This window comes from Hippocampus zosterae, chromosome 1 (genome assembly GCF_025434085.1).
Source record: "Hippocampus zosterae strain Florida chromosome 1, ASM2543408v3, whole genome shotgun sequence".
Taxonomy (NCBI): Eukaryota; Metazoa; Chordata; class Actinopteri; order Syngnathiformes; family Syngnathidae; genus Hippocampus; species Hippocampus zosterae.
This window is the reverse complement of record NC_067451.1, coordinates 35,357,947-35,385,000: the sequence shown is the minus strand read 5'-3', so window position 1 is coordinate 35,385,000 and position 27,054 is coordinate 35,357,947. Positions and strand designations below refer to the sequence as shown.

The 27,054-nt window shown below is 43.2% G+C and overlaps 1 protein-coding gene across 1 annotated transcript in view; it reads right to left on the bottom strand.

The window, feature by feature from the left end:
• Window positions 1-1,196: 1,196 nt before the first annotated feature.
• The window catches only part of LOC127597481 (uncharacterized), a 258,570-nt gene continuing 232,712 nt past the window's right edge, over window positions 1,197-27,054 (bottom strand). Inside the window, exon 3 of the mRNA XM_052060533.1 lies at window positions 1,197-1,667. Within this exon, the coding sequence (XP_051916493.1) occupies window positions 1,269-1,667 (399 nt within the window). The 3' untranslated portion in view covers window positions 1,197-1,268. The remainder of the gene's footprint in view (window positions 1,668-27,054) is intronic.

The following is a 27,054-nucleotide window of genomic DNA, read 5'->3' as shown; positions in this document are numbered from 1 at the left end:
ACTCCGCACTTTTCTCGGTGCTTCGTCCCACCAGTGGAAACTTCACCTCATGCACAGATAAGAATGGGGGAGGGGATGGTGAATGGGGGTGACACACAGCTGGAAGACATTATGAGTACCAGGCATCCTCGTTGGAAACCGACTACACCAAGAAGAAGGGAGAGAAAAAACACTTTCACATGTTACAGTGCTCTCCGCTTAATAGAATACCGGTTAATAGAGTAATCCGCTTAATAGAGCAAAAGGCTCTGGAACGGATTTGCTTAATGCAATTTCCTATAAAGATACTCCGCTTAGTAGAACAGATCTCCGCTTAATAGAACAGGCCGTAAGCAATGAACATTGTAAACTAGTGGTTTTCGAAGTGTAGCTATCGCGATACTGTACCACTATCGCGAGAAAACGCGGTAGTTCTAGCCGTATACAGTAACAGGTAGCACGCGTCACTCCACACATAGACACACGCACGTCACAATGGCTTCAACTTCATTCAAGAGACGAGAGAGAGACGAAGTGTAGCTATCGCGATACTGTACCACTATCGCGAGAAAACGCGGTAGTTCTAGCCGTATACAGTTACAGGTAGCACGCGTCACTCCACACATAGACACACGCACGTCACAATGGCTTCAACTTCATTCAAGAGACGAGGGCTATCACCTGCGGATAAGAAGGACATACTCAGACGATACGATGCATTGCCGGATTCTCAGAAGGTACGCCCGCGGTTTCCAGGACTTCCCTCTTATCCAGCGCATTGAGAGGGAAGTCAACCGCAAAATTACGGACTCCTGTTTCCAGACAAAAGTAACGAAATTTTTCTCGTGATTTGAGATGTTTGACTGAAGTTGATTAAAGTTGTTGTTTTGTTGTTTGATTAAAGATATGGACGTCCACAGTCGAAATATCTCTTCTAACTCGTCAGCAGGGGGTTTTCTGCGTGCATAACTTGGTCGTCGACGTGTCTGAAGGTGTACCTAATAAAGTGTCTCCGGTTAATAGAAACCCCGCTTAGTAGAACAGAAGCGCTTCGGCCCAATGGTGTTCTATTAAGCGGAGTGCACTGTATTAGTTATTGAAAAAAATGTAGAGACTCATTGGATGAAATCATCTGTCTAATATTCATGCTCGTATTCAAACGAGTTGGTGTATATATATATATATATATATATATATATATATATATATATATATATATATATATATATATATATATATCCTCATCTCACCCCTCGGGTGGTGTCCGTCCCTCATTCAGCTCGGGTCCTCTACCAGAGGCCAGGAAGCTTGAGGGTTCTGCGCAGTATCCTTGCTGTTCCCAGCACTGCACATTTCTGGACTGAGATGTCCGATGTTGTTCCCGGGATCTGTTGCAACCACTCATCTAGTTTGGGGGTCACTGCCCCGAGTGCTCCGACCACCACAGGCACGACTGTCACCTTTACCTTCCAGGCTCTCTCCAGCTCCTCTCTGAGCCCTTGGTATTTCTCGAGTTTCTCATGTTCCTTCTTTCTGATGTTTCCATCACTTGGGACCGCTACATCCACTACAACGGCTTTCCTCTGCCCTTTATCTATGATCACGATATCTGGTTGGTTCGCCATTACCATCTTGTCAGTCTGGATCTGGAAGTCCCACAGGATCTTCGCTCTGTCATTCTCCACCACCTTCTGTGGTGTTTCCCATTTTGACCTTGGGGTTTCCAATCCATACTCCGCACAGATGTTTCGGTAGACTATGCCAGCCATCTGGTTATGGCGTTCCATGTAGGCTTTTCCTGCCAGCACCTTACACCCTGCAGTTATGTGTTGGATCGTCTCAGGTGCCTCTTTGCACAACCTACACCTTGGGTCTTGTCTGGTGTGGTATATCTGGGCCTCGATGGCTCTGGTTCTCAAGGCCTGCTCCTGAGCAGCCAGGATGAGTGCCTCTGTGCTGTCCTTCAGGCCAGCCCTCTCTAGCCACTGATAGGACTTCTTGAGATCAGCCACTTCAGTTATGGTCCGGTGGTACATCCCGTGTAGGGGCTTGTCCTCCCATGATGGTCCCTCTTCCAGCGCCTCATCTTCTGTTCCCCATTGTCTGAGACATTCTCTGAGTACGTCATCCGTTTGAGCCTTCTCCTTGATGTATTCATGGAGCTTGGATGTTTCATCCTGGACAGTGGCTCTCACACTCACTAGTCCCCGGCCTCCTTCCTTTCGGCTTGCGTACAGTCTCAGGGTGCTGGATTTGGGATGGAACCCTCCATGCATGGTTAGGAGCTTTCGGGTCTTAACGTCCGTGGTCTGAATCTCTTCCTTTGGCCACCTTATTATTCCTGCAGGGTATCTGATCACTGGCAGGGCATAGCTGTTTATTGCCCGGGTCTTATTCTTGCCATTGAGCTGGCTTCTTAGGACTTGCCTCACTCGCTGGAGGTATTTGGCCGTAGCCGCTTTCCTTGTTGCCAGTTCGAGGTTGCCATTGGCTTGTGGTATACCAAGGTACTTGTAGCTGTCCTCAATGTCTGCTATTGTTCCTTCAGGGAGTGAGACCCCTTCAGTGCGGACTAACCTTCCTCTCTTAGTCACCATCCGACTACATTTCTCAAGCCCGAATGACATCCCGATGTCGCTGCTGTAGATCCTGGTTGTGTGGATCAGGGAATCTATGTCCCTTTCGCTCTTAGCATACAGCTTTATGTCATCCATGTAGAGGAGGTGACTGATTGTAGCTCCATTTCTGAGGCGGTATCCATAGCCTGTCTTGGTGATTACTTGGCTTAGGGGGTTCAGTCCTATACAGAACAGCAGTGGGGAGAGTGCATCACCTTGGTATATGCCACATTTGATGGACACTTGGGTAAGTGGCTTGCCATTGGCTTCAAGTGTGGTTTTCCACATCCTCATCGAGTTCGCAACGAAGGCTCTTAGGGTCCTGTTCACCTTATACAACTCCAAGCATTCAGTGATCCATGTATGTGGCATCGAGTCATAGGCTTTCTTGTAATCAATCCAAGCTGTGCACAGGTTGGTACGTCGGGACCTGCAGTCTTGTGCGACTGTTCTGTCAACCAGGAGCTGATGTTTGGCTCCTCTGGTATCCCTACCAATGCCCTTCTGCGCTTCGTTCATGTATTGATCCATGTGTCCACTTATCTTAGCCGCAATGATGCCTGACATGAGCTTCCATGTTGTGGAGAGACAGGTTATTGGCCGATAGTTGGATGGGGCTGCACCCTTCGAGGGATCCTTCATGATCAGGATCGTTCGCCCTTCGGTTAGCCATTCTGGGTGAGTCCCATCCCTCAGCAGCTGGTTCATTTGTACTGCTAGGCGCTCATGGAGTGCTGTGAGTCTCTTTAGCCAGTAGGTGTGGACCATGTCCGGGCCTGGTGCTGTCCAGTTCTTCATATCTGAGACTCTTTCCTGTATGTCTGCCACTGTTATGGTAACTGGGTTCTGTTCAGGGAGGTTGCTGTGCTCCTCTCTCAGGGTCACCAGCCATTGTGCACTGCTGTTATGTGCAACCTCCTTCTCCCATATGCCTTTCCAGTACCTTTCAGTTTCCAGTCTTGGTGGGTCAGCTCTGTTGTTAGGACCCTGCCACTGAGCGTACACTTTCGCAGGTTGTGTTGCGAACAGCCTGTTTATTCGTCTGGCCTCATTCTCTTTCGTGTACCGCTTTAGGCGACTGGACAAGGCTTGGAGCCTTTGTTTGGCAGTTTCGAGTGCTTCAGGTATGGTCATCTGGATGTACCTCTCGGGTATCGGCCTTTTCATCACACCTCTCTGGGCCTCCGTCAATTGACTCACATCTTTCCGGGCCGCCTTGATCTTAGCCTCCAACTGTCTTTTCCATGGTGGGTAACGTATCTCATGGCTCCCATGGTTGCTCTTATAGCCCAGAGTCTCCAGGATCACTGATGCGTATATCAGCTCATTGGTTTCTGTGATCGTTACGGTAGGGATCGCCCTCAGTGCTGCATTCACACTTTCTATGAGACTTTCAGATGGTACTTCACATAGCCGTTGTAATCGGTTTCTAGGTTGCCCAGCTTTCATTCTCGCCATGATCTTAGCTTTCAGGTCAGTTGCTGCCTCGCTCAGCATTTCATTCATTGGGGCTGGCCTCCCAATCTCTTTTATGACCTCCTCCTCTGATCTGGCAGCCTGGGGCCCTTCACCATGGAACCTGCGTTGTACCTCATCAATCTCAAGTTGTGACAGCAGTTGCCGTTTGTGGATGTTGGAACACTGAGCTACTAGTTGTTTCGCGGTCAACCGTGACTGTGGGTTTCGAAGTAACCATTTAGCCCACATTCTCTGCATGTAACCCCTCTGACTAGGGTTGCTTGAGTAGTAGCATTCCAACAGAGCCATGTTATCGCATCTCGCCCATCTCCGCTTTGTTCCAGTAGCCCATTTTTCATCAAGGTGCTCTGGTTCCCCAGCACCTGACGCAGACCTTGTTTGGCCGGGCGACGTCTGAGCCGGCATGTCATTTGTTTTATTGTCTCTCATCATTGTATGAGGTAGGCATTAGCGTGAAGGATCTTGCCCAAGGACCCACACTGGATGGTGTTATGTGCTCATTTTTTTTTTGCCCCAAGCGGGATTCGAACCACCGTCTCCCGTATGCCAAACCGATGCCTTACCAACTGAGCTATCCAGCCGCTATGAGCTATCCAGCCGCTGTTATATATAGGAACCTGACAGGAACCTTTTCCACCAATATTGCTTGACACACTGGATGCACCGCATCTCGAGTTGTAGCGCATAGAGCATGCTCCGACACTCTGTTTTTGGTGTACTCTGATTAACCGCACGACACATTTGAACAACACCCTGACTCAAACACCTGGTCAAAGTGAACTCGTGCATGCTCGGAGAGTAATTCTGAACATGCTTTGTGATGGTCAGCTCGTTAGCAGGTGCTAATTAAATAGTAAGTTAGTTAAACATGTAGTTAGTTGGCTATGAAGCTCATTAGCTACTTCACTAGCAAGCTAGTGAACGTGTTCGTCAATGATATATGGTGAGCTCGTAATCAAGCTAATTAGTGTCATGCAGCGAGCCAGGTATTTGATTAGATAATGACTTAAAAGATCATTTTTAATCCGCATGAATAAACACAGCATTGTTCAGTCCTTCATACTATGTAGCATTTATACAACGGAGTGTCTTCATTTTGTACATTTATTTCCTCATAGAGATTCTCAAAGTGTGACTCTGCATCTTTCATAATTCATTCCCTGTTTTCCTTGAACTGAACTCCTGAACCTGTCAGCAAATCCCCCACCTCCATGTCCTGTTTCCACACTTGGGGTCCAGTAGTTCTCCAGACGTACCCACGAGGCACCAAGAGAGGAAGTGAACCAGCCCGACAGGAATGATGAGGAAGCGTGCGTGGGCGTACCAAGCGCTCTGGTGTGGCAGGCCGCATATTTCGCCGCCTTTTTACAACCGCAAGGCGACCCTTGTCGGTGATGGCGTTGGTAGCTTCATTTACTCACAAGAGAGCCTCTCCAATGTGTGATGGGAAACGCTCACTCAGCTTTTATGTGGCGAGACGTTCAAGACCTTCCGTAAGATCATGTTGATCACTTCAGTCTTTTGACCATCTTTGAAAAAAAATCCTCTTTGAAAATTGTGAACATGTTCATGAGGTTCCTAACTTGGGTAAATCACCACAAATAAGTTCATGATACTACAAATTCTCGTGTTGTTACCCATGCCAGTTTTAGTGAGGGATGCTGTACTATGTTTGCCTTAGATGGGCAAACTTGTTTGGAATATATGTACAATTTTAAGAAAGAAATAATAATCCACCATCATTGTTATTTGTATTGTTTAATTTGATTAGAATTCACCAACTCATGATTGAATAAAATCAAACATTGTTAAATGTATGTCAATGTGCAAGATGTCCCAAAATGTACTCACTCTTTGACTTGCTATTATGCAAATATTTCATTTTGATTTTGGTGCTTATTGACAAAGCCACATTGTCAATTAGGATTAAGAACAATCCCCCAACCAATCGAGTCTGTTGATGCCCGAGTCAGAGATTGAGTAAATAATTTTCCAACACAAATACATGTAAAGTTGTTTATTCTGCTTATCTTTTGACTTGATTACCTACAAAACGAATAAAGACCACAGTTTGACAGAAAAAAATGGGAAAAATAAGATATTTCAACGAGCAGTTTGTGACATATACTTGCTTAGCTCCTAAAAATTTGAGGCCTCCTTGGCGATGAAAAAAGGAAAATAGAGTCAACGGTTGCTGTGTTTGTGGAACAACACAACGTAAGCCAACTTATGTTTGGAGTCATAACCTCAACGACGAGGGCGATGCTCTCCCATTTGAAACTGACCATTCCACTTCTGTACACTTCACACAGCACACAGAACCATCAACTGCCACATTATGACTTTTACACAAAGCACACACTGTCTGATTTCTCCATCTGCATGCTTCCTCAAACCCAACAACAATAAACTTTTATGGAGGAAAGGGGACAACTTCTGGACGCCACGATTTCTTTTCTTGGGTGGCCGCAAAGTAAGTGACATCTCGATGCACAGCTGGAACTCAGGGTGGACCTCAAACAAAGAACTCATTGGCTGCTTTGGCAGTGTTGAACCACTTCCTGTTGCAAGAGCTCTTAATTGGAACATCTCTGCCTTTTACTGTTACTGCATAAAAAAATTTGGGTACAAAAGCTGAAACCACCATGGATGGACAATGCTGTTTAAAGCGGTCCCTGCGTTTTTGCTGGGATTTGGCACTTTGTCCATTTGCTGAGGTCGCTCATAACATTTTCTCCAGAAAAACTCGCGCCAGGGTAAAGATTTTCCAAGTCTCAGGTTTCATAGTTTTAATGTTTGATGGGAAAACTGTTTTGGCGCTTTGTTAACCTGATGTTGAAATATAGTATGATGTTCACACTAAGGATGTGCATCTGAAGACGGGTACGGATGACTGAACATATACCCAAGTTCCAATAGGATAATCAGGTTTGACGTTTCTATATTGTCAGTCAATTACTGTTGTTTTTGATGTGCATCTTACTCAGACGACATTCTTCAGGCTCCTGATTGGCTAAAAGGCTTGACATTTTGTAGTCAGAACTGTGAAACAGGACAATTCAAAAGACTTTTGTCAAACTTTGAGGTCCGCTTTGTTATTTAGAGATACCTTTACATTGATGTCCTTGGTCCACACATTATTTCAGGTTTTACTGTGCCGGAAATTATTTTCTTCAGGCCTCTGATTAAAGGTTAGAGATGTTGGTGTTGCTGATTTTTTATTTTTATTTTTATTTTTATTTTTTTGTGAAACAGTCAAATTCGTTAGGCTTTGACCAATGTGACAGATTTTTGCAAATTATATTGTACTGAAGACCAATTAGCGTCTAATCCTCTTGTGACTCTGCAGTCTTGACCCGTTTTCCGTTGCAGCGTCACTTGCAGCGCCACACCCTCTTAAAGCACCAAACAAAGAGTACGCGACTCCTGCATTTTATTAAAAAGGGCCTTGGTGAGACTCAACGGTCGTGCCTAAGGACCATTCAGATTACTTTTGACACTGCTGAGAACACCGACTTTCTATTTAGCCAAAGGGGATTGCCTGACAGGATTATTTCATCACCATATTGATGGCCATCTAATCCTGCAGATTTGAGTCTTGGCGAGCTAAGAGTGAACACCAAGACCTCACCAATCTGCTGGGACTTGTGTGGAGGACAATGTTAATGGTTCTTCAATTGGTGGATTCAAACACAATAGCAAAAGAGTGAAGTCATTCAAGTCAAGATTACATGCAAGAGGCCCTGCGTGTCGAGATGAAGGCCACGCACTGCAATCATTTATGGGAAAATTATCAAAGTGCAGGCACTTATGTTGACATGAACATCAGAGCAGGATGACCTTCATGCGAGGGTCTACATATCAACCCTGACTTCCAGCTGTCAACCTTGTCAGCGGTACGAGCCCCATGGAGATGGATCTGATGGCATGCATTCCTTGGAGAACTTTCTTTTCGAAAAAATCGAGAAGAATGCAACTGAAATTAATGGTTGACATTACTGAAATGTGGCGAATGCATGGGAAAAAATATCAGCTGGAAAATCTCATTGTTACTTCTCACACTACAGTAGTGACACTAGCATACATTACATTGTCAATATTCCCTGTCTTCTATTCACACATAACCTTTTTTAATGAATGGCTGCCTGGCGAGTCATTATTTGAACTTGATGAAGAATCACATCACCAGACAAGATCTGATCGTGAATGCGTTGTGTTGTGGAAGCAAGCATCCAGATCATTGGACAATAAATGTTTCGAGTTGACAATGAAGCTTACATTTGGTCATTATTGGGTAGCTCCTTCAGCCAGAGACTGTTACACCCGCGCTGCAAGAAGGAGAGATACTGCCGCTCATTCCTACCGACTGCTGACAGGCTGCTGAATAAACATATGTGAAAACCTGTAACCATTGTAAATAGCACAGCCACCTTACACTGTGTTTTCTATGCTATTGCTAATTTATTATATTCATCCTACAAATATATTGCCAATGCTTTATTTTATATTGCACTTGTACACTGTGTACAGTTCTTTTCTGAAACATTTATTTTGCGCAATGAAACACTTTATTCCCCCCCAATTTTGCTGCTGTAGACTGCAAATTTCCCCAGTGTGGGACATATAAAGGTTATCTTATCTTATCTTATGCTTTCTATTTACTCAAAATTTTCAAAAAACAAAACAAAGCAAATGATCCGTACAAATGATGCAACCAAGGGCACATTACTGGCCTCGATAACTTGGCTGAATTAGCTTGCTTTCAACCAAACAGGCACAGTGTTAAAAATGAGACAAGATCCTCATTATTTCCATAGATATACTTTTTGTGACAGCTTTGTTTGGTGGTGTCCTCGGCGCAGTGAAGCTTTGGCCACATTGGAGACAAAGGTGTGCCTGTTGATTTTTGACAGATTGCTTTGTCCCAAGCTTGCATTTATCTGGGTTACTTTAGGGTTTCGGAATTTTTTTTTCCTCAATCATACCATATAAAATTTGTAGAGCTTGCATGAACCTCGGTAACCTGACCTCAGTGAGAGGTGAAATATGATGTCTCTTCCCCCCAGCACACCACCCACCCCTTTCCATTTAAGAACGTCCACATACAACTCGTCACTGCAGGGTTTCGAAAGGACGGGTGTTATTTACGACATCAACGATGCTAACGACGGTTCTAGTAATTGAACAATGTGCTCTGCTAGCGTTGCAGTAAAATTACATTTGGTGACAGTTCTCAAAGAAACCTGCAAATAAAAAAATAAAATAGTTGGGCTAAAACTGTGGATTCTTGTGGGGATTGATCACTTTCAACACTCCGCTGCTACATTTCAGAGACAAACAATGTGTTTTGGAAGCAAATAGCCTCTCAAAATATTTCACAGAGCCTTTGCTTTTAATGGTAGTTACCATGCTGCTCTGGAAATGTTACAACACGATCACTTTAATCTATTTTAGTATTCCAAAATGTCAAGTTGGCCTTGTACCACAGACACGTACACAATACAATACAATACAATACAATACAATACAATAAAATACAATACAATACAATACAATACAATACGTGCTGATTTATATAGAGCTTTCACAACAGCGGCAGCAGTAACAAAGCACTTATCAAAACAGTTAACATAAAGTAAAATAAATAAACACAACACATAACATAAAACACGGACAGTCGTGCAGTCCGAACCACTTTTCCGTCACACGCACACAACAACAGTCACGGCTTCTTGTTGCTCATGCATATTTTTCTTGACATGATATCCACAGCTGTGTATGATATTCGGGCAAAAACATTTTATCTGATTGTTTCCACTCCACAGTTCTTTTTCTTTTTCTTTTTTTTTTTTTGCATGCGGAACTACCGTGTTCATGGGTCGTCATGGGACAATAATTCTTTACGCACCCGGCTTGGCCAAAAAAACAGATCCTGGTGGAGCATTGTCTTAAAAATTGATGTTCTTGTAATGAGTTACAGTCCTCACCTTCAGCATACAACCACGGTGAAGGTTATGATTAGCGACTAGCGCTCAGTGAGTATCCAGGCAGTAAAACCGTGCGCGCGCGCGCGTGTGTATGTGATTCTATGTGTGTGCATTGGCCAAAGCTTATTTGGCCTTACATCCTATACAGTGAAAGACTCTCTTGGGGACATCAGCCAAACAAATAAATCTCTGTTTGTTCAGAAACTACAAAATGCCTAAAATGAGTTGGAAGCTGGAACAATAATTGCAAAGCAAGTTGGGTGGGGGTGGTGGTGGTGGTGGTGGGGGGGGGGGGGTCATTTTCCCGAAAGCTAATTTAGCCGGTTGATGCAACTTTAATGAATGCCATCCACTCTTTGGCTATTCATAGTCCTTGGAAATGTCTTTTGAAAAGAAGATAGAATTTCAACACACTGTATTCTGGCATTATTACTCAAAAAAAAAAAGAAGCAATTTATCAATTTTTCTGCCATCAAAAAGAAAACACGCATCATTTGCGCCAACAGCCAGGCATAACTTGTCACTGAGCATGATTGATTGTGATCATTGATTGGCACAATGTTGAGTATAAACCATATGCATACGCGCGCTGCGGAAAAACGCAATTAGATGACCTACGTTTGAGATGGCACCCTCATGAGCTGCGCGTGTTGCATATCATCTCCAGCCAATATTTAGGTTAAATGTTTTTCCACATCGCCATATGGACATACTTTCCATCTCCATCCTTCTTTGAGGGAATCACTCACAAGAGACACGTTATTTCCAGTACTTGCTTCCATAGCACTGAATAACACTGAAATTGTATCCGATTGACTATGTGGAGGATTAGTTTTTCAGTGGTACCCCTACTAACGAACGTCTCTTCATACGAAATTTTCAAGTTACGAAACATCTCAACATGAAAATATTGCCTCTTGTTAGGAAAGAAATTTCAAGATATGAAAGGTAAAAATACAGTATGGCCTGCTACTCCTAGCTCCGAGTTTCCTGAACGCAACATACTTAGAGCTGCTCGGCTATTGGCTATTACAGAACATCTTCCTAGCATCCCATTGATTAAGAGGGACCTCTAACCTTATGTGTGTAGACAGATAAATAGATAGATGTGTGTCTATGCAGCGACCTCGTCACTCGCACAAGAGGTGTTCCGATAGTTTTACGTAAATTTGAATCCCCAAAAAAGTCGCACGATCGGTCACTCCGCTGATGTTTGCCTTTGACATTTTTGAAAGATTGTTAAAAGCTGACAAAAGCAAACATCCTTGGATCAGTTCTTGACAAAATGCCAGGCAAAAACCTCATTTGAGAGAAAACATGAACTAAAGAGGGCAAAAAAAAAATGATGATATAGTTAGAAGTTAAATGACCATCATTTTTATTCTTTACTCTTTTCTTTGTGTTTTACATGATGCACAAGACAACATGATGCATTTATTGTGCAATAATCTAATTTGTAACATGTATCCGTTACGAATTTGGATGCATTTTTATGCTTCACAAAAAATGAATTTTGGGAAGCTTGGAATGGATTAGGGCATTCCATGGAAAACGCATCTCTGCTTGCAAAATTTTCTAGTTAAGACATTTCTTCCAGAACCAATTAATTTAGTAAGTAGATGCATCACTGTATATACAGTATAGGTTTACAGACCAGACACTATTAGAGGTACTGAGAACTAAGCGGAGTCTCATAGCCTTCTCGAGCATTTTTTTGTTGCTGGTCCCACTCTTTGGAATGACCTCCCACTGAACATTCGGCATCTTAAAAACTCATCTCAAAACTGATTTCTATTCTTTGGCTCTTGACTCATAATGAGACGTGATTTTTAGTTTTATTGTTTTGTGTTTTCTACTGTCTTTGTAAGTAATTTATTATTGTATTTGGTTGTTGTATGTGTGATCTATGCTCGATGTAGAGTACATCGTATCCAGTGGTGGTTGTTTTAAAGTGCTCCATAAATACAGTTGAGTTGATTTGAGAAACATCGAATTCCGACAGGCTTTGTGCACTTTCCAAAGTGAGACCAGCTATTGTTGTCTTGATGTGATGTCACACTTCGGGGTTTGTCGCTCGTCAGGATCTCACTTTAGGAAAACGATCACTGTGTCAAATTTACAAAATAGAAATGATTTTTTTTCATGCTTTATATAATGGATTTTGTTTAATTACTTGCAACATAAAAATGTTTCATTCGCGATTTTCAAAAATTACTTTACACTTTTGACCTTTAAATGATCAATGAACGTCATTGATCTTTTGACTGTGCTGCATATTTTCTTGCGCATGAGGTTAAATACTTCCTCAAGTACTGGCTTGAACTGGGTACCAGGCCCAGAAAATGTCACATGTTAACTGGACAGTTTTTTTATACTGTGGAAAAATATATAACTGCCAACAAAAGTAGCTAAACAGAAGTAATATTTTCTTCGGGAAGAAATAATATGGTATGAAAATGTGAAATACATAATAATTATTGAAACTTATGAATATGAAGGGCCAGTTCCGGTTCACGCAGGGCCGGCCCAACTTGGCTCATCATCAAAAGGCGTCATGTAGGGCCTTGCACTTGAGAGGTTCCGCTGTATCAACAGAACTCTATTCATTTGAAATGAGAATTAAGGAAGGTTTCTTATAATAGGTTTCTTATAATGGTGTCTTTTCTGAACAGGGATTACGCATGCACTGATTTTAGTTCTCTATCGAGTGCAGTGGTTCTTAACCTGGGTTCGATCGAACCGTCGGGGTTCGGTGAATCAGTCTCAGGAGTTCGACAGAGACTCTGCCACGGAGGATAAGACAGAGTAAAGGTGACAAGTAAATGTGTCACTTAGTTATGACACGCCCGCTTGGCCATCACTGGCTGGTTCATTTTATTGACGATTAAAAAACGGACACTTCATATTAATTTTGTTTACTTTTTTCTGTTTTGAACAAATGCGTTTTTTTATGTCCTGAATTTGTAAAAAAAAAAATAATAAATTTCAGTAATGTAGGGTTCGGTGAATAGGCACATGGACTGGTTGGGATCTAACAAGGTTAAGAACCACGGATCGGGAGCCACTTCTAACAGACCTTCCTCACCGTCATGTTATTTAATCATTCCTGTTACCTGTAAGTGGTTTCATAACTGTTTCCTTTGCAGCCATTGTCATGCAGTCCTTGTGGAGACCGCATCCCGGGCAACAAAGTTCAGAGTCTACAATGCCTCAGTCATCTCCGTCCTCCTGTACGGCTCTGAAACCTGGCCACTGAATAACACTCTCGCAGCCAGGCTTTTGAGAGAGACCGATTTTAATCTACATGCTGTTATTAAATACTGCTATCATTGTTGGAGCTTCTCCATGCTGCACCGGATACAGCACACATACAAGATGGATGGTTGTCCTCCAAAACGCCCCATGATTGTTTAAACTGACATCCCATCTCGCGCTCTCACTCTCCTCTTCGTACTACTGTGTGATGCTGTCAGATCTTGTCATCTGTGTGCAGAAACAGAATGTTGGACGGCTAACTAGATCCCCCCCCCCACCTCTTTCTACATCCAAATCAATTTGTCCCAGGTGCTCCGTTTGCCTTCTTCCTTTGAGTGGCCTCATTTCCTCCACCCCCCAACCCCCACAACTTTGTGATCGCTCTTTCAGCCTCCATGCAAACGTCTCTAGCAGACGCGGAGACAATCAGAATGTTTGCACAGGCCTCATCCTTGACAAGGACAGGTTGCGTGTGCAAAATGAATTTGATCAAATTCGCACTTAAAAATTAAGGGCTGGTTGGTGGGGGTGAAAATTCTGCAGCTACCGCATGAGGTGGCTTCCCTCCAAGGCAAACACTCACCGGTGCGCATGCTGAGACGGACGACTACGGGTGTCTAAGCCTGGCTCACAAAATGTATAGTCGGCTACCCCCCTGTTCACTATTTATTTTCTTAGTTCAAAGCGCTGGCAATAACCCCCTTCGTGTGCACAATCCGGTCCATTGCACCTCTGATTGCCACAGTGAGGTTTCGCAGCACCGCAACTGTTGAATGTGGTGTATCGAGTGCCAGAGACCTCTGCGCCACAGGATGCAATGGGGGCTTCAAGCATAGGATGCAAAGGGCTTTTGCTAAAACCGCACTTTTGCTGCGGCCTGATCGCCTGCTTTGGTGACGCTAGCTGCTATAAAATGCAAGGCATGGTCTTCATTAGTCAAAATTTGCAGTTTGTCCAATATGAGTGATGAAGTTGGCTGCAAAGTGAATTTGGTGTGAATCAGCTCACAAAATGTCATGTTATAATGAAGAGTGGAACCTGTCAGCAAAGGGCAGTTCTGAGGTTGGTTGTTTGTATCGCAGCTACGGCCATCCTGTTTTCATGATTTCTTCAGGCGCATTGGCTTCTTCCGACATTCTAAAAACATTTGCTTAATTTAAGTCTCTAAATTGTCCATAGATAGATTGTGAGTATGACTTCCCTTTTGTGTGTGTGTGTGTGTATGCGTGCGTGCGTGTGTGTGTGTGTGTGTGTGTGTGTGCGTGCGTGCGTGCGTGCGTGCGTGTGTGTGTGTGTGTGTGTGTGTGTGTTCTGAAATCGACTGGGGATCAGTCCAGGGTGTATCCCGCCTCTGGCTGGGACACGCTCCAGCTCACAAAATGCGCGGATGGATGGATCTGTGATTCTCAACTGGTGGGTGGTCAAGATGCAAAATTGGGTTGAGGATCCATTTTTGGTTGGTTGGAGACATGCAGTAAAAAATTATAAGTGCGCCACAGTTTACCAAGTTACCAACATACAACGGTTGGCACCAGAATTACTATTCACCCAGAAGTGTTTTACATAAATATTTGCTGTAATCATGACTTGATTACTGTGTTAGCAATAGTTAGTGACAAGGTTCGTGACCGACAAAATCAAAAGGTGTCATCGTTGGAGTGAAATATTTTGCGTGGCATCTCAAGTCAGAATTTGCTTTTATGTATTGACAGGCAAACTGTATGTCAGAAATGTAATGCAACACAACTTTCAGCTGCTTTTCAACACCCTCAGTTTAAAAAAAAAAGAAATCAAGAAAATCACTACTAATTTTAATGTCAAAACTGTGATGATTGCTTGGTCTGCGTCCTTCATTTTCTTAAAAGGAGAAGAAATGCTTTCTTGCGCTTTCCGTAAAAAAGTGATCTCTGCAAGATATTCTTAATTGTACCTACCTACAGTTGTCGTGTTTGTTTTTCAAATAAAGGCACTTTGAACAGGCAAGCACAACTAGTTATGTTTCAGAATATGTGAAATGTATGTTTTTTAAAACATATTTTTAAACGATGCATGTTTTTACAATTTACTTTTGTAATAGTCACAACTTAGCGACTCAAGGAAAATGTGCGTCCCAGGCAGTGTTATTTTCATCACCGATGATGACGAATTACATTATCCCGCTTTGTTTTTGGCGATAATGAGACGATGGCGTGCTAAACGTGGCTCTTTGCTGACTAAAAAAAGGACGTTAAGTTCGGGAGTTTTCATTGACGAGATGAGACTCGGCAAAATTGTTAGCGTGTGGTCTGTGAGACATTGAAATGCATGATATCTCTTCCGATTGTGCATGTTATCTGTCTGTCAAAAAATATCAGCAATGCTGCTGCAACCTATCCTTGCTTTCTCACGCTCACCACCTGGCCGGCACGCTGGACACACGCACACACCGACACAACATAACACGCCTGCAGTCAATAGTCGGACACGCTTTCTTTTGTTGGACCATGGCGGCTGTTCAAGAAAGGAGCTTGGTGGGCGGAAACGAAGAACAAAACAATGCAGTGTAGAGAGCTATAACGGTAAATGTTGCCCCGACTAGGAGGAAAGAATACAGTGATCCCACGCTATATCGCAGTTCATTTATGCGGCTTCAATACAGTGCGTTCCCAAGGTACTGTACAGTGATCCCTCACTATTTCGCGGTTCGTTTATCGCGGCCTCGGTGCATTGCAGATTTTTTCAAACATTCATTTTTAAGTCTGCAAAAATCAGTGTCTAAGTGTTGTTTACTATATGTGCTAGTTTGTGCGCACTCTGCTCAAGCACGGAAGGTCCACGTGAGGCACGTGTTTGTGCGTGCAAGCACGGGCGTGCAGGTGAGTGTTAATGTGTTGCTGATAGAAAGAGAGAGAGAGAGAGAGAGCGAGTGCAATTTAGAACAAAACTAGGTCTCGCCATCCTTAATTATCTAAACAACTTTAATTGACTAATCATAAACACCTGAGGGATCGCTGGCTTGTGTGTGTGTGTGCGTGCGTGCGCGTGTATGTGCGTGTGTGTGTGTTAGTTCAAGCGTAAAGGCCCACGTGGGGCAATTTAAAAAAAGATATATGTTAATTGATGGCAGCCCAAGTGGTTAGCAGTCGACTTCACAGTGCAGAGGTACCGGGTTCAATTCCAGCTCTGGCCTCCCTGTGTGGAGTTTGCATGGTTTCCCCAGGCCTGCTTGGGTTTTCTCCAGGTACTCCGGTTTCCTCCCACATTCCAAAAACATGCGTGGCAGGCTGTGAACACTCTAAATTGTCCCTAGGTGTGAGTGTGGGCATTGATGGTCGTTCGTGTCTGTGTGCCCTGCGATTGGCTGGCAACCCCCTGTGACCCTACTGAGGATGAAGCTGTTCCGAAGATGTTAATTGGTCGCTACTTCGCGGATTTTCGTGTATTGCGGGTGGTTTTGGCCCCATTAACCTCGATAAACGAGGGATTAATGTATTCAGAAAAAAAAAGCTGAATGACTCAGGTTTTGTACATGCCTGTACGCTTGATTGGTCGACAAATGACAGCACGGGTGGATTTATCCCGTGAGCTGATTGGCTACCCATCTTCACAGCCCGCCCAAAAGCACCTTCCCTTGTGTGTCGTCACGGTGTCGATTTTTCAGATTGTTTGCTTGCCTGTCTCTCATACAGCCTTTCTGTTGCGTTTGCTACGTGTGCGGCCGGGCGGAGTTATGAGAGATGAGGGAGAGAAAGTGAGAGCGAGAGAAAGAGAGAGAGTGAGAGCGAGAGAGAGAGACAGAGAGAGAGAGAGAGAGAGAGAGAGAGAGAGAAAGAAAAGGGGGCGATTGGGCTTGTCCGAAAGAAGCAACACGTCTCTCTTCGCCTCATCCTCATCAAGACTGATTTTCTTATCATAAACTGTGTGATAGCTGGCCAGGAGCTAGCTGGAGGCTGACGGCAGCTACACCGTCAGAGTGTAAAGTGAGCATCTTTTATGCATTTTTTTTTCACTTTTAAACGATCCTGCAGGCCTGATCGAACCTCCTTGAGAGCCGGTTCTGGCCCGCGGGTCGTATATTTGACACCACTGATCTACACTGTCAGCTCTGAGTATGAAATACACGACACCATAACAGAATTAGGGATAGAAGTCCCCTCTTGTCTATGTTGATAAAATATTTGCCTTTATTTTGTGTCTTTATTTTGCTTAAAGTGTCATGTTTGCTTCATACTTTCAAGTGTTCCTCATCCATTGCTCATATTTTAGGGTACCGGTATGTGTACGTTCATTGCCCTTGAGCAGGTTGGTTCGAAGATATAAAGCCACAACAGTTACCAAAGGAAATGTTTTGGTTCTTGATTTATTTTGGAGTAATGAACATGGATTCCACTATTACCACTTTATCTATGTGTAATGCATAATTTTTAATAGTTCAGAAAGGCTTTCTTATTGAGTGGAAGGAAATGTAATACTCGATGACAGGTAATGACAGTTCGGCCCATCGAGTGTGGATTGATCGTTGTTCACTCATTCATTCATTCATTCATTCATTCATCTTCTGAGCCGCTTGATCCTCACTAGGGTCGCGGGGGGTGCTGGAGCCTATCCCAGCTGTCTTCGGGCAGTAGGCGGGGGGACACCCTGAATCGGTTGCCAGCCAATCGCAGGGCACACAGAAACGAACAACCATACGCACTCACACTCACACCTAGGGACAATTTAGAGTGTTCAATCAGCCTGCCACGCCCGGGCAGAACATGCAAACTCCACACAGGGTGGCCGGAGCTGGAATCGAACCCGGTACCTCTGCACTGTGAAGCCGACGTGCTAACCACTGGACTACTCAGTGACCATAAAAGCAGGTCGACATAAAATATGTCGGCTTTAAAAGATCAAAAAATTTACTTAGAAATCAAAAAATCACGGGGAGTAGCGGCGTCCAAAATTCGCCAGCGTTCACTCCCACAGCAAGACCCAAAGGGAACCCAAAATGTGACTAAAATAAGACTAAAACTAATAAGTATTTTTGCTCAATAGACTAACTACTACTCAATCTAAACTGGCTGCCAAAAACAACACTGGTGACAGCAGTTGCGTACCAGTAGACCGAGTAACGGGACTTCCCCCCACTTTCCAAATAAATGCATCTGGTTAATGAAAAGCAACATTCCCATTGGTGTGGGTGTGAATTTTGGTTTCTGCCCTGTGATTCACTTACAGCTCATCCAGGTTGTTCCGCCGCAGAGCTTTAGAAAATAGACAGCTGGATGATGTTTTCTTACCTGTTGAACTGCCTGAATACGCAATTAGAGTTGTAATCAGCCTGAAATGCTGGAGAGAGGACGTGTTTCCTCAGTGTTTCAGGTTGCATTGGAATGCAATTGTCAGTGTTCAAGGTTTCATTTTATTGAATGGAGACTCTTTTCCTCTTTCTTAGTGTGCTGAACTCCTGCTTCCCGATCAATATTGATGCTGCCTGATGGAGTCGTGGCAGTGTGGAGGCCTGCATGGAAGAAAGTCTTAGTTGTGGTTCTTCTCCAGACCACAAACTAGTTGCAAGTGAATCACCAGCGCTTCTACTCATTGTGGCCAAGTATTCACCCCCCCCCCCCCCCAATTGCCTCAGTTGCTTCAAGACATTTCAGCGAGTGGATGACTGGCATGCAATGGAAATTGGAATGTCTTTATTCTCTATTTGAACAATTTTGGGGCGAGTTAGTGAAAGGACAAATGCAGTGTTGCCTCTAATCGCATCTCTTTGACATCACTGTGACACATCTTCATTTTCATGTAAGCAACACAGTGGCGAGCGTGTAATCCATACTGTTTTTTTTTTTTTCATTTTTTGCTTTCTCATATATGAAACAGATCTGCCCCACCATCTGAGGTCCTGTGCCAAGTTAGAATAGTTTCTACTTGGGCTCATGCTTACTCCCTCCACCAATCCTGAGTAAAATTGGTCCGTTCATTTTTTGGGGGGGTTTGAAATGCAGCTGCAGACACTGCCAACTCCCGAGCTTTTAAGTCAAGACAAGCTAGCATTGACATTCCAACTGGGATTTACGGCGGCCTTCTCATCTTCTTTGCATTTTGTGTTGTGGTCTGAAAACATTTCAAGTATATCGCGTGGTTATTTTTTTTTTGTCTGTGCGTAATTGTTGCGGTCCACAGACCCGGGAATACCAAACATGAAAGGCATTATTGTGATGTCTTTCCGCAACTCTCATGCCTTTTGGTGTTGTGAGCCAAGGTTTCGACCCGGTTTTTACCCACAGTGATGAGAACAGCTTGTGAGCCGGAAGCATCGTGCTGGCGTTGTCTTGCCAGGCGCATTCGGATGCTTTGAGGCGCATCCATAGCGTAGTGTGTATTTTGACAGATGACCTTGTCTTCGCTGAGACTTCCGCCTCTCAAAGAATTAGCCCGTCTCCCGTACGTCATGTTCTAACAGGAATATATCAGCGCGATAAGTGTACAATCGTCAGACTATCTTCCTGAGAAACAGCTGCGGAACTTAACTTATGCACACGTCTATCGGCGGGAGGATTGCTGCTAAAGGTATGCACAGGAAAGAAAGCTGCTCATATCTCTGACATGAAAGCATTAAGATCGGGATGAAAGAACCAGATGTGCATAATAAATCTACATAAGAGTGCATTTCTGCAGGGCGCACATTTATGTACTAATAAAGATGGATGCAAAAGCTCTATTGTTTTTTTTTTTTTTTGGTGCGTTTCAGTAGAGAAAAGAAGCATGCTTCGATAGGCAGAACCTTTAACAATACCACTTGATTAGAAGAAGAAGAAGAAAAACCTTTATTAGTCTCACAATGGAGAAATTCCCAATTCACAGCAGCAAAGTTATGGAAGTAAGAAGTAGAACAACAAAATATAGGAGCTGCTGGAAAGGCAGCCACTCTCGCGGCGCCATTTTGAAGTCAAAATAAAAAAAAATAACACAAGACAACACATAGGACACAGACAGTCCTTCAATCTTCACCAATTTTCTGCATACACTTTGTTGTCTGAAGCAGTTGTAGATGAAAGAGGGGAGGATCAAAGTGTCCTTTCTCCAGTGGATCAGAGACGTCATGCTGAAAATGTGCACACGTCTGCTACAAGCTAAGTTTTGAAAGCAAACACAAAGCTGTAGCATCCATTGCCGAAAAGAGATTAGTTCACTTCTCCTGTCCCACGTAATCCGCTTCAAACTCCAAGCCGCGACTCCCAGCTCCAAATCCGCATCGGCACTCTGCGCCAACGCTCCTTTCTTCTGATCGTCGGCTCCTCAAGACCTCCATCCATCCAGCTGCAGACCGTTCAACAGCACCGATCTCTCCGCTGAACAAAGCGGGGCTGTGTAAAATGCTGCCCATTACAGGCGCAAGACACAAGCGCCCGGGACTGTCCAGCAACGACAGTCAAATGGCGCCGACTTTCCTCCAGTCAAAAACAGTGCTGGTATACCCATGCTGCCGAGAAGGCGCAACCACCAAGCACAGAGTCTCCTCCTTGATGAATGTCGTGGCCAAAAATGCTGAAAAAGGTCCACATCAAGTCCACACGACGTAACAACAAACACAAAGTGACAAAAGAAACACAAGAACAACAACAAAAAAAGCAAGGCTCATGAGAGCACTTGCTGACGGCTGCCTACTCGGGCGCCATCTGTATGTTAGCAGTATGTTTATGCCTATTTGTTGATTTTTTGGAGGGGAGGTTAACAATAATTACTTTACCCATGAAGACCTCCGGCCTTTGTGACTGATACATTGATACAAACAAAATGACGTTGATCAGTCAATGTTAAAGAGTAAGGTTTACCCATTAAAGGTTTTGGCATTAACCTTTATTCGCAGTATTAGTCGTAGTGCTCATACTCGTAGGATGATAATAAGGACCGGGATCTACCCTTACCGGCGCGTTGCGCACGCCCGCCCGCCCGCACGCACGCACACACACACACACACACACACACACACACACACACACACACACACACACACACACACACACACACACACACACACACACACACACACACACACACACACACAAACAACACACACACACACACACACACACCCTGATGAGAAACAGCCTGACACTGAGGCGTGCGACGCACTTTTGCAGCCTGTTAACTTTCGTAGCTAACACGTACTGTTTTAAAGTGCTTCCCTGGGCCCTCCTAGATTCCTATTCTTTGCTCGTGCCTTCGGTGAATTGTACACAAAGCAAACTCTGAATGAGAATAATGACGATAAAAGATAAAGTGCAACCGTTCTGATCACAAGGTGCAATTGCAGACTGCTGAGAGCTAGTAACTTCCGGTGATGTAATCACGCGCCACCGTAAATTCAAGATTTACCTGCTTTATTTTATTTTTAAATATTTTTTGGGTAAAAATGAGACTGATAAGATGATTAGGGTGCAGTGTACTTTAACACAAAAAATATATTATTAACATGTACAAAGACACACAAATGGTTGTTTGTTTTTTTTCTTCTCGACACTCCTCGGATCTACTTGGGACCTGTCTTAGATCTACCGGTAGATCAGGATCTACCTAATGAGCACCCCTGAGCTAGAGGGTTGTTTGTATGAATATCAAATATCAGTGGACATTTGAAAATCTGTCAATCATTGCAGCTTGCAGAGCACAGGTTTTGACATGACGGTTAAGGAATTCTTACTGAGTGTTTTGTGGTAACAACATCTGGGACGCTTACCAGGCACTTGGATCCCTGTCAAATTTTTAAGGGTTGTCACATTGACATGGAGGCCATAATCTGCGAAACTTTAATGGTAAGTAACGGAGTGCAACCGGTTGAGTGTGAAGTCTGTATTCTGCTCATATTTAGTCATGCTGTATAACCTCCCATGCCCACAGCGTAGCTTGGCGTCCTTGTAACCATGATCTCCTAGAATTGGAATACTCTTGTATTATTCCTATCTTCTTAGTTAGGTTTGATGGTTAAGGTGTTATTCCTCTCTGTTAGTTGTGTTTGTTCAGACACTTGAAAGAAACAATGTAGAACGCTGTTGAAGGTATTTCCTGCTCACTGTGTTTACAATCACCTTTAGTGCCCCTCGACCCCACCACTTTTGGGGCCCCCCTCCACAGGACATGTTTAACATCAAAAGAGGAACTGTTATCTCAAGTATCTGTGTTCCTGCCATCACACCAAATGGTGGGTAGTGGTGGTCTGGTCTCACCTCACCGCTCCCAACTTCTTCCAGCCACACCGGGTCAGATGACATGTTACTTTCTTTGTTTCTGGGATTTGCATGAGAGGCGTACCTCCCCGCCTCTCATTATCATATTGTCTCTATATAATCTCACGAATGTGTTTCTTTTACGCTTCCTGATTCAAATCTGGACCCCTCAGGAGCCCGAATTGATTCGTAAACTGCTGAAAATAAAATTAAACCCTTCGAAGGAACTGTTCATCGCCTCCAGCCTTTATTTGGTTTACCAACATTCTCCTCATCCGAAATTAACAAACACGCGGAGGAAGAGAAGGTCACTCTTCCCACAACAAGTGCAACAAATACTGACACAATGGTTCAGGAGCTGTGTCCTGTTTAGTCCTATTGTTTTGTGGCAATAGCAGCTAGCATGTTAACATTCCGCTCAGATCCATTTCAAAATATTGAGGGTTGTTTAGGAAATTTTCCATGGTCATGTGGAACTGGTAAACTGAAATCGCCGACATGTTGGTCAAGGGCTAAATCAACTGACGTTGCTGTATGGTGACAAAATCTAGTTTGCTAACAATTTAGCTGTCGTGAGGTCAGGCAGAAACTCGGAATCCTGAAACCAAAGCAGACAACAAAGATCAAATAAATAGAACTGTATTCAACACAAAGTATTCAAAGTTCAGAAAACAACACAAATGAATACAGACTGAGTAATTTGAACATGGAAGCAGGAGAATATTAATTACACAAGTTAAGAAGGAATTGAGCAAAAGGAAACTAAAGGTTTAACTGGAAAGAAAAAGAGAAGTATTGAACCATACTGTATATTGGGTTGAAAGTTCACACTAACAAACAAAATATTGAATGATGGAGTGTTGATGAGCAAACAAGAGTCTGTCATCGTTCCCTTGCTTCTCCTCTACTTAAAAACCTAGCTAATGGTCATTATAATTGTGTCCACACCAGCCCAGGCAACGGGGAAAAATAAAAACACAAAATAACAACGCGGACAGAAAACAGGAACACGGCACTATCAAGACTTGATACTATGACACAGTCCACATTTCGTTCCAATAAGATTTGAAGTTTCCATGATAAACGCAAGGGATCATTTGATTCCTTACAGTTTTTCTTCAGCCTGTTTCTGCTCTCACATTGGCGTCCGTCCCTTTTTAGTGAGCTCTGTCTCGGGATCCGCTTGGAAGCGTCTACGGTGGCCTTGACTCCAGATCTGCGCTTGAATGTGGACAATTCGTCTCTTTGCTTCAAACCAGACTGAAGCAAGCTGCCGTCTTTATGAAAGGACAGGCGGAGGGATGGTGGGCCAATGTGGTTTTCATATTCACTGATGTAGTGACTTGATACAGGGATTGGCGACACACTCGAGTGGCTCATTACAAACGATGGCAGGAAACAGCCAGGAAATGGGTTACAGAAAATAAAACAAAAAACATTCGGGCACAATAGTAGTTCGCTGATTTTAATGATGGCAATTAGCAAACTACAAATACGGTATTTTCAGATACAGTATCTTCACTTCACTTGAGTATTTATTGATCTGATGGCTTTTCACTTTACTCCCAACATTTGCAAACAGATATTTGTACTTTCCACTCTTTACTTTGTCAAAATTGTCTCAAATAGTAAATTGGTCATTTCATTTCTTCATAAACAATAGCTGCTAGTGTACATCTGGGTAGCAGAAAATATGACTGACTATTGTTAAACTGAACTGACATTTATGACAAAAACCTGTATTTGGGGTCGCACAGTCATTTTCTCCTGTCCCCAAATAAACATTGTTTTTTTCAATGTTTATTTTTGTTTTAATGCAGGAATCAGCGGAAGCTGTGGGTGAGCAGGATCATTTGAGTGAATGTCAAAAATAGTTGTACAAAGAAGGTTGCCTGGAAGTTAGTTAGCCACTTCTAAAGCGACAGACTAGGAATCAAAGAAAGATGGATTCTCTTTGAGTAATTTACAAAAACATAATGGTTGGTCTAAAGGTAGACTGTCTATTTCGTACAGAATGTGCCATTAAGCCGGTCTACTCGGAGGTCAAGCTTAAGGCATCATAGCCTTCTCACTCAGATAACTGGAAATATGAGGTGTGTCTGAAAAGTTCCAGGATTGGTGTCACAAAAGCTATATTTAAAGTCCAAACTTCAAGTTTCCCTCTTCGAGTCAAATTATCTTTCCCAACCTTCTGTGCCAGGCCTCCCGGATGGATTCCTCCAGGATCCTCTGCAGCACCGTTATCACAGCCATCTTGATGTATTCCAAATCTTTAATGCAGGTCCCCGAGATGACTCTCAAGAATGACAAAAGCAAATGACACCGAGCCAAGTTAGGTGAGTACGGAAGTTGCTCGAGTGTGCCGATGTTCCTCTCGGCCAGGAACTGTCAGAGGCTCAGGGCCTTGTGAGCAGGCAGTGTCGTGGTCAGCCACAAGTTGTGCTGCCACCACTCTGGCCTCTTGACTGAACAAAGCAAATGCCACATGATCTCTTTGCAGACGTGCTGGTTGAGCTTCTGGTCCACATTGAAGGAGGAAACTTGATGTTTTGGTCAAAAAAATTATATGTATTTTTTTGTGACACCAGTCCAACTTTTCTGACACACCTCATAGACCGTCTTCAGTACCCTAACAGATTGTAAGTCAAGGAGCATCAATTGCCAAAGTAACCACAATTGGCTTGGCCCATTTACAACTAGTGCTGCTAAGCTCGCCTTTGGGCTACGTCTACCATGACCAAGGTTAAGTCTATCTCCTGAATTTCTTCTAATTCCATTTATTTTGTCTCTCTTCTAAGTTTTGTCCCTCACATAACATCTTGGTTTAAATTGCCACTTGACGCATTATAACTACGTCAGCTAAGAAGACTGAAATTAGTCATTCATTTTACTGAAATGTAAATCATCATGAATCCATGAAACAATACTTCTACTTTGACACGAGTATCTACTCAAATACGCATTATGAGTTATTCTGACACCTCCGGCTGCTTGGATTTGTCGCAGCTGCTTTTGTGTGTGCGTTCATTTTGTTGTGTGTTGTGCATTCCTGTGCTTTGCGTAGCCCTGTGATTGTTGTGTGTGTAACTGGTACCGAGTGCCAGGCGGCGTTTGGCTGAACCCTCGGCCGCACACGTGCATCTGATTTACAGCATTTGCTCGGATTGGCAACATCCCTCTGACGTTGCGCATGTTAGTCATCTTTAGTTTCAAGCCTACAGTCGATGCTCGCAGCTTTTCCATCAACTGCCATTCACTCCCCCGCCCCACCACTTTTCTTGTGATCTTATTATTGTGTGTCTTCAACAACTGAACATTTTCCCTGGTGTGAACTAATAATTAAAAGCTTCTCAAATGTGGCTGAACAATTCATTACAATCGCTCATCGCAGTATGTGAAAGGGGCTTTGTGACACAATGTGCAGCTGGAGGCCTCTTGGCAGCCTTTCCTGAACAATTTACTTTCCTACTTTTCAAGGCTATTGGGAGGGAAGTCCATTTCTTGGCTTGTTGTTTTGTCCTACGCGGCAGAAAATTTTCCAAGGACCCCCCTCATAATCCTGACGCTAATTGCACATACTGTAACAATCCTCTGCACCCCAAAATGTCGTAGGAGTTGTAATGTTGAAACACCTTGATATAAAAATGCGTACTTTTCAAAGAAAGAAAAGTTGTAATGCTCTATTGTCATATTATGCCTTTATTTCTGAAAGAGGCCCAATTATTCTGTTTAAAAAACACAGGAAAAAAATTGATCTTTCTCTCTCTACTTTTTTCCTCCAATATACTTTTTTTCCCTGAAAAAGAAACAAATGAAAAAAAAGACCTTTTTCATGCAGGAATGTCAGATTTATGTGATTACACGTCACAGGCCTAATTATGAGCCAAGTAGCATAATTGCCTTTGTCATTCTTGAAAGGTTTTTGAAAACAAGGGGAAAAAAGTCTCCACATCCATAAGTTAAAAACGTTTTTGCAAACACATTGCAATTTTTTTCATTTTGTGACACTACAATAATGACTTTGGCAGTTGTGCTATCAGGCTTACAGAACCAGAACACATGTCGGTGTGGTTCACAAAAAATAAATCCAGCGGAATGTTCGAATGCTGACCCACTTGAAAATTATAATTTTTTTACCCTCCACAAATAATTATCAGACTTCACTGCTTACAATATAGAAAGCATACTGCAGAAAAACTGCCGTAGTGAGATTTGTGCTGTCGTTTGTGTGTGAATGTACTTTGAGTGGTGAAATATACTCTCACTGTCACAAACACTTCTTTTTCATGACATGCCATCACACCCATGTCATGAACAGCCATTCATGCACTGAAAATGCATCAGGTTCAAAAACCCTTGTTGCAAATCAATTAGCAAAATGCAAATGCAAGAAAAAAAACATTTAATTGAGTCACACGCTTTGCATAATCTGACAATACGTCGGCAGAAAACAATTAGGTTATGAATTACCCTCTGTGTCCATGAGGTACATATGTCGATTTACAACTGTAATGTACGGAATGACTTTAGTATGTTGAACCA